Source organism: Prosopis cineraria, unplaced genomic scaffold (genome assembly GCF_029017545.1).
Source record: "Prosopis cineraria cultivar Desert tree isolate PC_DT_omini unplaced genomic scaffold, ASM2901754v1 PC2, whole genome shotgun sequence".
Classification (NCBI taxonomy): Eukaryota; Viridiplantae; Streptophyta; class Magnoliopsida; order Fabales; family Fabaceae; genus Prosopis; species Prosopis cineraria.
The window spans coordinates 17,110,173-17,123,865 of NW_026555333.1; the positions used below are offsets into that span (position 1 = coordinate 17,110,173).

General features: G+C 33.6%; 1 protein-coding gene across 1 annotated transcript; it reads right to left on the bottom strand.

Moving 5' to 3' along the window:
- Positions 1-576: 576 nt before the first annotated feature.
- On the bottom strand, positions 577-13,290 carry LOC129302158 (uncharacterized). Its single transcript, XM_054940838.1, has 2 exons — positions 12,895-13,290; positions 577-723 (listed from the first exon to the last, which is right to left on the bottom strand). Exons 1-2 carry the CDS (start codon positions 13,281-13,283, stop codon positions 717-719), a joined length of 396 nt encoding a protein of 131 aa, XP_054796813.1. The 5' UTR covers positions 13,284-13,290; the 3' UTR covers positions 577-716.
- Between the last annotated feature and the right edge of the window lie 403 nt (positions 13,291-13,693).

Genomic DNA, 13,693 nt, shown 5'->3' on the forward strand with positions numbered 1-13,693 from the left:
AGTTTTATCTAATTTTTTTAATAATCCTAAAACAGTTATCAATGTCTGCCAATAGTTCCTTGATTCAATGATACTCCATATCCCCTTGAAAGAAGGAGGTTGTGAGTTCTATAACTCATGTGGTTAACATGTACGTGAGCGTGGTGAAAATGTGTTACTCTTCCCTTCGAGGAAAGGATCACCTTCTTTATGAGAATAAGGGTAAGTATGTAGATGTGTGTAGAGGGTATTTGTTGTATTTGATCCATTTAAAAAAAAAAAAAACTAGTTATCAGTGCCATATAGAAGAAACATACACTATACACACAAAGGAATCCACACTACTAGAAAACACAAAAACAAAAACTATTTTGTAACACTTATTTTTGGCCTACGGAAGTGCTTTCATAGCTAGCATATGAGAACATTTATCTTAAAAGCGCTCCTGTTGGTTGTAATTTTCAAAGCATTTTTTTATAAAAGCCCTTCAAATTAATGTTCCACATCATTTTTTTCAGGGCACTTTTTATTGAAACGCTTTAAAATTGGTGCTCCTATAAACATATTTTGTAGTAGTATGGCCAAGACAGCCATGTGGCGTGGCATCTCAGCTGTTTTCCTTATGTTCAAACTTGTCATGGGCATGACGATATTGCCGTTTTTGAAAGTTCTGTGAGCCAAACGATTTTCAAATTGCGTGGGGCAATTCCCCTGCTTCTTGGGTCAAGTGGGGCCTTCTAGAGACTAGAACACAAAAGACAACATTGAGGTCATCGAAACATTATCTATGTTGCTAATTTCACCAAAGTTATTAAATATGTTTTGACTTTTTTGTTCTTTATGCATCAACGAATTAATCCCAACCTCAACTTATCACTCATTGTTAATAAATTTTTATTCCATATAATATAAATTAGGGAGAATGACAAATAAATTCCTTTAAAATAAAAAAATAATAATTTGGTTAATCCTGCAAAATATGACAATATAATGATAGTGAGGTCGTAAGAAACTTTTTTGAGATTAAATTTATGTGTGAAATTATTTTAATATCTCTATGTGATTTAGAAAATGATGATTTTCTAAATCTTTTTATTAGTTATTGGTGGAATCAAACTTGTAAATATTTATACCAAATTTGTGAACCATATAAAATTAGTTGCAAAGGGATATTAAAGTAATTTCACACATAAATTTAACTTGAAAGAAGCCCCTCGGGATCTTATTGTTATTATCACATTTTTCGAGATTGAATTGTTATTTTCAGATTTCAGCATCCACCTTATAAATTATAATAATGTAAGATCTTGTGAGTATTTACTAATATTTTTGGTGGTAAATTAAAGATGATCACCTTCAGTATGCACGACCAGACACTGGTCATAATGGGCAAATAGGAGGAAAACAAAAGTTTCAATATTCATTATATCTTTTCACTTGCTTGTGTTTTACCCTGCAGTCTTCCAATAAATTGTGAAATCTCAAGTAAATAATTGAGAAATTAAAGGCTTGTTTAGTTTTTATTCTCATTTTTTATTTTTAAAAACTGTTTTGTGATACAGTTTTTAAAATTATTTTTCAAAACAAAATAAAATGAAAATCTATTTGCTTATGTCAATTAAAAAATAGTTTTACAAATAAAAAATGAAACTAATGATGATGGTTATAGGTAGTTAATAGTGGTGATTAATAGTAAAAATTGATCAAGTTAACTATAATTTTTAATATCTTCATCGACAGATACTAGATATTATTAATAAAAAGTGAGTAAGGAGACACCTAGAAATATAAGTGAATTCCTAGAAAGCTCTACTTCCCTTGAACCAGTTTGTCTCTCTTCAGCCCTTTGTTTTTTTTTTTGACAACCTTGCTTCATTTATAAAATGAACCCTTTCTAAAAGATAGAAAACCTTGTAGAATTCTCCTCTATACTAGAAGATGCCTATGTCCTAGCTACAGAACTTCCTTTCTCAATCCCTACAAACTCTATCATAAAGGAAACTCTTTCACACATGAAATCAAATCTTTGATCTACACTTATCGTCCCCATCCAAAAGACGTTATCCAAACTTCTAATCTAAACTAGTCTGGTATTCTTGCTTCAACTGCTAAATAATACATCTCCTTAGAGATTACACAACCCTTGACCGATACATGGATTAATCAAGGTTATACTCACGGCCTTCATGTCGGAGGCATCTGTTTTGTCTTGACCCTTCATAAAAGAGGTATTCCAGTAACTGTTAGAGTTGCTCTACTAGATTCTACCTATAAGTCATATCAGAATGCTTTGATTAGAGTCATATTGACTACTCTCAATAACGAAAGTGTGGTTTTTACCATAGCCCCTAACTTCAATATAAAGCTTACTAATCCAACTCTTTCTTCATGACTAAAAGTTCAAATCCAGATCCATGGAGTAGAATAACAATCAAATGCTATTTGAAACTCTCCACTATAAAATGATCTTTCAGCTTCAAGATCATTCTTTTGATCTTAACTTTCCAATGCAACCAAAGATGCTTTCTACGTGGTTGCAAATAATCTCATAGACCTCATCCATCCTTCAAATACCAAGACATTTGCCTACTGAGCAACTTGCCAATATGATGCCCTTAGAATGGATTAACAACTATGAAAGGAAATTCCATGGTTTCTAGAAGGATGTTCATACTATAGAACCTCCTGAATGCTATCAACTTTAGGATGTATTATTAAATTTGTTTTCAAGAGACCTGGAACACAAGATCCAAATCAAATCTTTGGAACAATAATGTCTATTTCTTTAGCTTTTGTTGTGTTGGAGATAAATGGGATCCTCCTATTGAGTGGTTTATTATAAAACCCAAGCCTGTCTATGTCTCACACATCAATGGTCACTTCATCTGGGATTGCACCCCAGAAATGTGTGATCCAAGTTGTGACTTTTACCTCTAGAATGATTCTAATGATGAAGATTACAGTTGCAAAAGAACAAGAACCAAGAAGCCCAAGCATCCTAGATCTTAATGTAGACATAAGCATCCTCCTAAAGATGATGGCAATGACCATGGCCCTAAACACAGAAAGGACTACTCTCTTTGAACTCCTTAAAAACTTGGCCATAAAGAACTTCTCCTTCTGGAGACAACAAAACTAGTTATTCCACAACGATTGAAACCTGTCATTCCAATAATCTCACCTGTACCAATACAAGCTTTACCTTGTATTGCAATGATGAGACCTTATGAGGAAGAACTTCCTCCTTTTGAACAAAAAATAGACGACAAGATAAAGGTGACTAATAGACCTTTTGTCCTATAAATAAAGTAACTCCTCAAGGTACTCTCAAGCTTGTTACACCAGCTAAAGAAGTTCTCAACTAGCAATCTTAAAGTGCTGTCAGCCAACATAGAGTCCTTTACAGGATAGATTCCAAGCTTGATCATTTGACGACCACAACAGAAAATCTATCTTCATAGGTTAATTAAATTGATGACCAAGTAAAGAACCTGTACCAAAGACTTTATAACCAAGAACAAAAATTAGATGTAGAACTCTAAAGGTTTATTGACCAAGGATATAGTGGACCAGAATACTTTAGAAAAAAAATGAAATTTTTGAAGTAAAGAGACAATTAGAGAAAATAGAAGTAGACCTAATTTAAGACTAGTGTAGGACTATTTAAGAGTCCTATCCAACCTTCCCCATTATGACTAGACAATTCCCAACCTATACCTCCATACATCCAACTTATCTAACTAAGACTGATTATAGTAAGGTGTTTAAGATGTCGTACCTAGTTCATAGGAAATCCTAGAAACAACACTTTAAAAACCAAAAACACCTGTGTCTTATAGCCCACCTTCTTACCAAAAACCTCAAGATTACTAAGCCTCACTATCATTTACTAAAATCCCAAAAAAACCCTTGACCATAAAGATACCACCTCCTCTACATTAAACCAAGCTACCATCTACATTTGACAAACTTAAAGGGATTGAAGATCCCTCAAATGCCTTCAAAAACATGACTTCTATGTGAAATATTGTTTTTAATTAGGTTTTCTCTGAACAAGAAGATACAGACTTTGTAGCTTTAACTGAAGTCTCTATAGAGCACACAGCCTCTGAAACATATCAATACTTAGTTGATTTATCAAAAAGTCACAATGGTCTAGCCCCAAACTCATCAACAACAACCTTAAGATAAAACTAGGATAGAAATAGTCTTAGAAGATCATCTTAATGAATAATCTAGAATTATGGAAGAAATTCCTATTGAACCAATTCATCATGCTTCTAGCTCCAGACTTACTTTTAAACCCTAGTTTATATTTGATGATTTGCCTCCTTATAGATGGAGAGAAAGACTCCAAGAATTTAATGCTTGGATTAACTTACAAATGACTAGACCTTATGTTACTATAGAGAAGTACTTTTAAAATTTCTCTTAAGAATGACTAGAAACTTGAGAGAATAGTTCCAAAGTCTTAGTGAATTGATAAGATCCGAGCTACTTACGTTAATGCTTCCCAACTCCTTAGAGTAATTCATAAAGAATTTCTTGTAGATTTCAATGCCATTGACAAAAGAAGTGGCTAAGAATTCTTTAAAATGAAGTGCTGTTCACTCAATCAAAAAGATCTTTAGAAGCATTTGTAACGAATGTCTAAGAAGTAAATGGTGCCAATTATGTTAATCTCAAGCATACATTTATTGCTTCTTTACTAGAAGTACTTCAACTAGAGCTGCGTAGAACAATCAACGCATTAAGGAGAGATATTTCACAAATCTCTCTTGAAAAAAATCTATCAACTAGCCTTGTCCACTCTGGATAAGTTTTGTGAACAACTATAGTTTCTAAAATCCATGTTAAAAGGAAAGCCAATATTACAATCAACTTGTAAGAAGCCTTATTTGAAAATTAAATGCAAAGAACCTAACCTTTGCTCTTACAAAAAGAAGATTAATTTCCACAAATATAAGCATAAATCATTCAGACTAAAAGGTATCATTTTATGAGATTCTTAAAAAAAAGAACTTCAAAGATTAAGAAATCATATTGATGTTTCATTTGTGGTCAGAAAGGGCACTTTGTAAAAAAATTGCCCCGACAAGTCCAAAAAGGGCATGAAGCTGTTATAGTCTCTTGAGACTATCACTCCTCTCGATGATGATCAAGATGTTGAATTTGTTCTTAAAGAACAATTAGAAAAAGATGAAGATGCTTGTTATGTTCTTCCAATTTTTGATGAAAGTTCATATGATGAACAATATCCTTATCAATATCTACCTCTTTATGCTATTAAGCCTAGCCCAATTCAAAACCTTAATCCATCTCCTTTAAACCTAACCCCCACATACCTTATAAATCTCAACCAACCACCTTATCTACCTTAAGTACCACAGCCCAATGTAAAAATCTAGATCCTACCTTCCAAATATGATGTCCATGTCTTTGTCATTGCCTTTATGGATACTGAATTTTGTAAAATTGTCATGAAACCCTACATCCTCCCTTGAGAAGAATGGGTCCCTTACAATGAGTATTTTGTTACAGGTGATGATAAACTCTTTACGATAGATCTTATTACTAAAAGAAAACTTGGTATAAGATTTTTCCCTAGATGTATATACTGGATAAAATTTCTTGGAAGCCATCTTCCTGCTAAAGACATACTTGTTAGTTTTGACGTGTATCGAGAAACTAAAGATTTGCATCTACTCCTTAGGGGTATTCAGTTTAAATAGTTTTCAAGGACTACACTGATATCTCAAGTAATATGGAGATTTAAAAGGTTACTTCAAGATATGAACACATAAGGGATTAATTTCTTAAGTTTTGCTGTGAAAGTCATTATCAATTTCAGTATCTATCTCCTTTATGGAAAAATAAGGAGTTTTTCATTAAACTCTCTTTTAAGAAAAATAAAGATGTCAACCTAACAAAAGCATCCCATCTTGGGATGAATCTAAAAGACCTTGCCTTGGCTAGAGAAGAATGTGTAGCTTTGCTCAAACAAGGTCTTATTGAGCTCACAAAGTAAGATTAGGCTTGTCAAGCCTTTTATGTAGAGAAAATGAAAAGCAAAGAGAAAAAAAGAGGTTGGTAATTAATTATAAACCTCTTAATGCCTTTCTTCAAGATGACAAGTTTCCTTTACCCAATCAACACCCAAATAGTACTTCTAAAGCGGGCTAAGATATTTTGAAAGTTTGATCTCAAGGCAAGATTTTGTAGACAAATAAAAGATAGCCTTTTACATTCTAAATGCTCAGTGCTAATGGACAATCATTTCCTTTGGACTAAAGATGGCCCTATCATTATTTCAAAAGGTTATGATTAGAATCTTTAAGACCATTATCCACAATGCTCTTATTTATATTGATGACATCTTGCTATTCTCTGAAACTGAACAGGAGCATAAGGACATTTTGGCTCAATTTTACAAGATCATCTAACAATACAGGATTCTACTCTTATCTCAAAAAGGATATATATTGGAACAGCCCAAATAGAATTTTTATGTATGATAATTCAAGATGGATAATACTAGCTCAATTTACACATTGCTGAGGAATTACTAAATTTCCTAGATGAAAACTTATCTAAAACTCAAGTATAATAGTTTTTAGGAATAGTCAATTATATAAGAGACTTTATTCCTTAAGTGTCTTATCATAGCAATCAACTGTCCAGACTTTTAAGAAAAAATCCACCTCCTTAGGATTTCAACCAGACAAAAGCTATCTAATACTTAAAGTAAATTTGTCAGCATCTTCCTCCACTCAAAATCCCTGGCAAAGCACAGCACATCTTACAGACTGATGTTAGTGATGAATTTTGGGGAGCTTTACTTGAAAAAGTATATGGGAAAAGACATTATTGTGGTCATACCAGCGGATAATTTAACCTCTGAAAAACATTACCATATAGCTTATAAAGAAGTCTTAGCTGTGAAAAATGACATTGAAAAATTTAGCTTTTATCTCAGCCCTTATCACTTTGTGATAGAAATGGACAATACGTCATTCTCAGATATCTTAGATTAAAATAAGAAGATGCTTCCTGAAGCCCAACTCCTTTGATGGGAAGATTGGTTTGCTTATTATAAATTCACAGTCTGACATATCAAGGGAAACCATAATACCATTACATACTACTTCACCAGACCTTAAAAGAAAATCAATCTTATTACCCTTCTAAAAAAAGTCACCCCTCTTCATCCTAAACATCATTCCCAACAACTTAGTTTTTCCACCAAGCCATAATCAAACTATTGTCCCAGAAGTCTAAAAGTTAGCTTGAAGTTTGTTTTACTAGCTCTACATCCTCTTTCAAAAAAACTCAAATCTAACCCCAACTTGAATATTTTGAATTCAAACACCTTACCTTGTTATCCCTTTTATTAGAGGCCATATTCCAAATAAACTCATGTGGTACATTCGGTCTTTATCCTCTATTTATATCTGTTATAGTTGTTCCTCCCCCAGAGATTTTTCATTATCTATATAATTCAACTCATGAAGATTCAAATTTATGGAAACTCCTTGAATGGTTCATACCTATTTTCAGATGGCGTAAGAAACTCTCTCGAATAGTTGGAAAAGAGTTGCTATGAAAAATCCTTCTATAAGAACAAAGGGCCTACTCCTTCTTTATGGTTCATCATCCTTATCATCTTGACAATAAAGGAAATCTTTATGTGGCTACCCAAGCATGCCTATGGAAAACCTCCACTAACTAGATAACATATGAAAATTCTACTTTAATTGAATTAAAAGAATTTTTATGTGAAATGAATAATTATTCAATTCCAAATCCTAATATTAAGTGCATATCTCTCAAACCAATACCTTATCTACCCATTCTTCCAAGTGACCCATTTCCATCCATCCAATATGAATTTCCTAAATGGCTCAAAAATCTTGTTGTACAAATAGGATACTCCACCTAAATGGAATCCTATGATGGAACATTATCATCCATAACTCCATCATTTCCACCATACAATCAAGACCTATACTAGATAGAGACCCAGACTTATCAGTTATTCTTATAACTAAAGAACACACCTACCTTAGGACCCACTAAGAACATGGATCAATATTTTGATGATGAACAACTAGAATAACTCATGCATGATAGCCTTATAGTTAGAGGACACTGAAAGGAAGAAAAATATTGGCTCAACCTATCATATGATCAGGAGTGCATCTACAAAAGCATATGCTAATTATAAAAGGAATCTGCTTTTAGTTATATATTCTTTTAAGTGTTTGCCTTGTAGTTATTTTGTCAAAAGTCACTTTTGACTTTTAGACAAAGCAATTTTCTTTTGGTCATGTCAACTTGTTTTTACTTTTACTTTTACTTTATGTCACTTTATTTTATCTAAAGTAACCAGGTATGTGAAAAGAGTTTGTCTACTTGTAATCATGCATTGTTTGTCCTTATCCTCCACACTTTGTCTATATAAGGAGGTTTCAATTTTCTTGTAAGGCAGAACTCATTTGGCAATAAAACTTGTGTGTTCTTTAAGTATGTTTCTCTAAAGTTTTTCCTCTCCTAAAAGCTTGATTCTTTAATAACTTGTGTGAAAAAAGTTTGTCTACTTATAATCATGCATTGTTTGTCCTAATCCTCCAAACTTTGTCTATATAAGGAGGTTTCAATTTTTTTGTAAGGCAAAACTCATTTGGTAATAAAACTTGTATGTTCTTCAAGTATGTTTCTCTAAAGTTTTCTCTCTCCTGAAAGCCTGATTCTTTAATATCTTGTATTTATCATATAAAGATTCAAGTATGTTCTACCTTTGCCTTTCTAAAGAACCTGTGCATCAGAAAAAATTTGACCAACGATCCATAAGTGTAAGCCCAAATCACTATACTTAAAGATCTGAAGGTTGAAGTGCTAAGGAGTGGAGGATCCTAAAGTGGCTTGAGTTTCCTTAGGAGAGGAGTTGAGGGGTTTTACTTGGATCAATACACACTGTAGCACTAAGACACAAGGAACTTTAGGACTAGGTGCATATGAGTCCCACCCCCGTGGTAACAAAAACAACTTGAAATTGTTTTTTTCTTAAAATGAAAAATGAAAACAATTTGGAAACAATTAAATGAGAAACACTTGTCCAAACAAGTTTTTAAATTTTTCATTTTCAAAACAAAAAATAGTTTTTAAAAGTAAAAAAACAAACAGGCCCTAAGTCGTCATGTGATATGGGGAGTCACTTTTGGGCCAAGTAGGATAGTGATTAATGGTTAGAACACTATTCAAATATATGATGAAATATAAAAATATTTTTAAAATAAATTAGGTAAAAAACTGAGTAACATAGATTTGATATTTGATTAATAAATTCCTAATTTTAGGAATGATTATGTCATTTTCCAAGTTAACAATAGAAATTATCTCTTTTGAGATATTAGAAGCAAATGGGTAGATATTTCTCAACTAAATTGTTAAATACACAACAATTCTCAAATGTTGTGGAAGAAAAAGTCATTTTATAAGCATTACTTTTTATGTTGCCTTTTGAAAAGTGAAATTCAACAACTTTTGTTGCCTATTTCTTAAAGTACTGATGAATCACAACACTTAGAAAATGTTGCTTATTTTATACATTAGGCAACACTTTTAGAACTTTTTGGAAAATGAAGTGTTTCTAGAAGCAAAAAATATTGTAGTGCCTTTTCACTCATGCCAATATTAGTTGGTATGGAACCATCCATTTTAACTTGGTCCATTTTTAATTATTTAGGTTAGTTATCTCGTTTATTTTGTCACAGGGGATATATCATTAAAAATAGATGGATATGGATGTAGAAAATGACTAAAGGCAAGAAGTAAAATAAAATTCTAAGTACTTGTCATGATCCCTTCCATGATGTGTTGGTGCTATAGAGCCACATAAAAACAGCAATATATCACAACTTGTGTTTAGAAAGAGGAGAACCTACATGGTTGAGGAGTTGATAGAGAATTCTAAGAAAATATAGATAATTCCAAGAGAGTTCAGGATGTTCAAGAAGATTTTAATATGTTTCGTAATGTTCCAAAAGCATCTGAAATAGTCTAGAAATATCTACAATAATTTAGAATGATCAAGTTGTATCTAGAAGGTTTTGGATACTTATAAAGAAATGTAGAGATGTCTAGAATATTATAGGATATTCTAAGATGTTCTAGAATGTTTCACACATGTATTAAAGAAAAACTCTAGAAGGGTCCTTGTAAATATCTAGAATAGTTACTTATATATTACCATAGAATGTTATAGAGAAGCATTATAGATTGTTAGATTGGATTGATCACCACAATCCATTAAGGAGGTGGGAAAGTTTCCAAAACAAAAGGGAAAGTCTATAAATACCTCGACACCTCTCATTTGTAACCGAAAGCAAAGCAATAAAGCTCTCAAGTTCTCTACTCTCTCATGTGTTCTAAGTTTTCTAGCCTCTTTGCATACATTTTGAGAGTTCAGTTGACTTAATCAAGATGTTGATCAAGCTAAGGCTGACACAGTTTAAGGAAAGGGGAGTTCCACATATATCTTGAAAAAGACATTAGAAGGGTTCTTGTAAATATATAGAATAGTTACTTAAATATTACCATGAAATATTCTAGAAAAGCATTGTAGATTATTAGATTGAATTGATCATCACCGTCTATTAAGGAGGTGAGAAAGTTCTGGAATAAAGGGGGAAGTCTATATATACCCCCATACCCCTTATTTGTAAGTAGGAAGCAAAGCAATAAAGCTCTTAAGTTCTCTACTCCCTCACGCGTGTTCTAAGCTTTCTAGATTTTTTTGCATATATTCTAAGAGTTCAATTGAATTAGTCAAGATCAAGAGGTTAATCAAGGAAAGGGAAGTTCTAAAGTTGTGACAAAGTAGTATTAGAACTTGATCTGGGTTTGCCCCAATCGTGGGCTCTTTTTGTCGAGCCACCCATGATGGGGGCATCATGAATTAGCTAGAGGAGCTATTACGTCCCACATTAGAGGTACTTGGATAAGGTTCTGGCCATATAAGCGCGTACGCTACATACCTCACTAAACTAGCTTTTTGGAGAGAAAGTAATGGCCTTGGGATAAAGTGATATGACCTTATGACAAAAGGGGAGTTGTTACATCCCACATTAGAGGGACTTAGAGAGGGTCTCGTATTGGGGGAATTGTTGTACACCCCACTAAACTAGCTTTTTGGAGAGAAAGTAATGTCCTCATGACAAGTAGGACCCATCATTGTAAGGGACATGATAGGTGTCAAGATGAAAAACACAGTCTCATTTTTAATGTGTAATTTTGAAAGGTTTTTCATATATAAGTTAAGGGTTTATTCTTTTTCTCCCCTCATTCTGAACCTTGAGGTTGGCTTGAGAGATGGCAAATAACCAAGCATCACTAACAAATAGAATGGAATGACTAAAAGCCTTATACCATTATGTGGGAATTTTTTTCAAAAAAAGAGTGAAATGGCTTGGGAAGTCATTTCAAGTCATCCGTTGTCATCCTAAACATACTTTTCTTAACTCCTTAATTTTTGGGGAATAGGGATGGAATGATATGATATAAATAATATTATTACAAAATTACTCTCATTATTACAACATGATTAAAACTGTAAAATATAATTATATAGAATTCAAATCTATTAATTATTCTTAAATAATGATTCAATAAAATCATTTATTTCTTTAATAATTTTTCAAACAATAGAATGTTTCATTTCATTTCACCCCATCTCACTCTATCCTATTCTTTTCTATTAATGCCCTTTCTTTTCTGTTCCATTATATACTCTCAAATGTACCCTAAAATAATTCTCATGGAGGGAGTGATGACTATTATGTCGAGGAGGGGTAGGGTAATACATGGGATAGTGAGATGATTATAGCAAGAATAAGAAATAAACTTCACCAACAGTGGAGAATTTAGATATTAAAATTGAAGTTAATCTCCGCAAATGGATGATAATTTAAGGACATCTTAGTAGGCTTGCGCAAAGACTGAGTCAGACCAGGTTGATGACCAACCCGCGATGCCCAATTTCTATATAATTTAGAGACATGACTTCCCTTCGTCCAAAAAAAAAAAAAAAACAGAGACATGACTTCGCAGCTTCATGCTGGGTCTCACCCAGGTCAAAGCCTAGCATTAGTGTGGAATGGGCTTAGTACATTGGGCTCGAGACTAATCCACTAGGATGAATCCCGATTTTAAAAAACAAATACAAGACTCTGATATTTAAAAGAAACATAAGAATTATAGTTAAGTGACAAATCAATATTCGAATTTATTGGAAGAGGTACACATATTTAATGCCCAATCAGGCTTCAAACAAGATTTTCTCAAACAAGAAAAAACCTGTAAGTAATAAAAAAAAAAAACAAGCAAAAGAAAAGCAAAGAACCCATAATTACCTAATGCCAGATCTTCACAAGGAATTAAGGGTAGGGAAGCCTGAACTCAACAAAGAAGATGGAAGGAACAAGGAGATCGAAGAAGAAGGCATACGATCAATGACAACGATGGAAGGAACAAAGACATCATCAAAGGAGAAGATGTGATCTGTGACAGTGATGAATTGTTAGAGAGAGGATCGTCTGAGCGAGAACGATAAATGGAGAAAGTGGGAGGGATCGGAGGAAGTGGACGAACACGTCAATGCATCTAAAGAACGACGTCCTCCTATCGGGAAAACTCCTAGAATCTGTACTATTTGATCTTCTGTAATGTTATGAGTTATCATCATTATTATGTTACTAACTTGTTAACAATATATTTGTTGGCATTATCATGTAACAAAATCGCAGATTAACAATCAGCACCTTAAGATAAGATGACAAGCATGAAGTGTGCTTCCCATATTTCTACAATGTGTTCAAAAAGGAAAGGTCAAGCATGAACTTAGTGTAGGAGTTGTACCTGAGGAAGCAGCCGTCATAGACGACACGACCACCAGCGGCGGGGCAGTTGCGGATTTTGACGGCAGCGACGTCAAAGCAGGAAACACAATCATGAACGGAGAGGTAGTTTCTGCACTGAAAAAGAGTGGAAACTGCAGGGTTTTCTCCATAGCCTTGCTGTGCCTTGGCGAAGTACTTGTTCTGAGTAATGATCTGCTCTCTAATGTCTCTAAACGTTGCGTTTACGCTGTCCTCAATGATGGAGAAGTTGACTGAGGTTTGTAATTTGGATGGGGTGCAACCTTGGCTTACAAGATGGGTCTGTGGCTCGGAAAGAACGAGGTTAAGCGTCAAACATGATAAGAATATGAAGTTGACGATTAAAGAAACGAAATTAGGTTGAATCATCTTCTATTTTGCTGTGTAGGGTACTAGGGTTGGGTTCTTGTAAAGAGGTTGAAGATGAAGAAGGAGAGGTCCTGTGGAGTCTAACAATAATGGAGTAAGTAGAGGGTAATTAACCAAAGGAGGGTATTGGTGTTTGAAAATGACGGGTCTGCTGATAATCAGAAAATAAGGAAGAAGAAATTATTGGTGACAGAACCATGTGGCTTGGGTTCAGTGGGATCGAGCTGTTCTTCAAATTTTCTCATTTCCAAGTTCTTGATGGATACGCAATAGCAATTTGTTAAATTGATGAAAATGAAATTTATGAAAGCTTTGCGACCCAGCCGCTTTTGAAATGCATGCATGGCCTATTAATTTTCCTTCTTTTCTTCTTGGGTCGAGCTGATCTTGTTGAATTGCAGAAGATCATG

Bases quoted from the DNA above. Each gene is read 5' to 3' on its own strand.
- LOC129302158 (XM_054940838.1), bottom strand. From the start codon at position 13,283: ATGATTCAACCTAATTTCGTTTCTTTAATCGTCAACTTCATATTCTTA.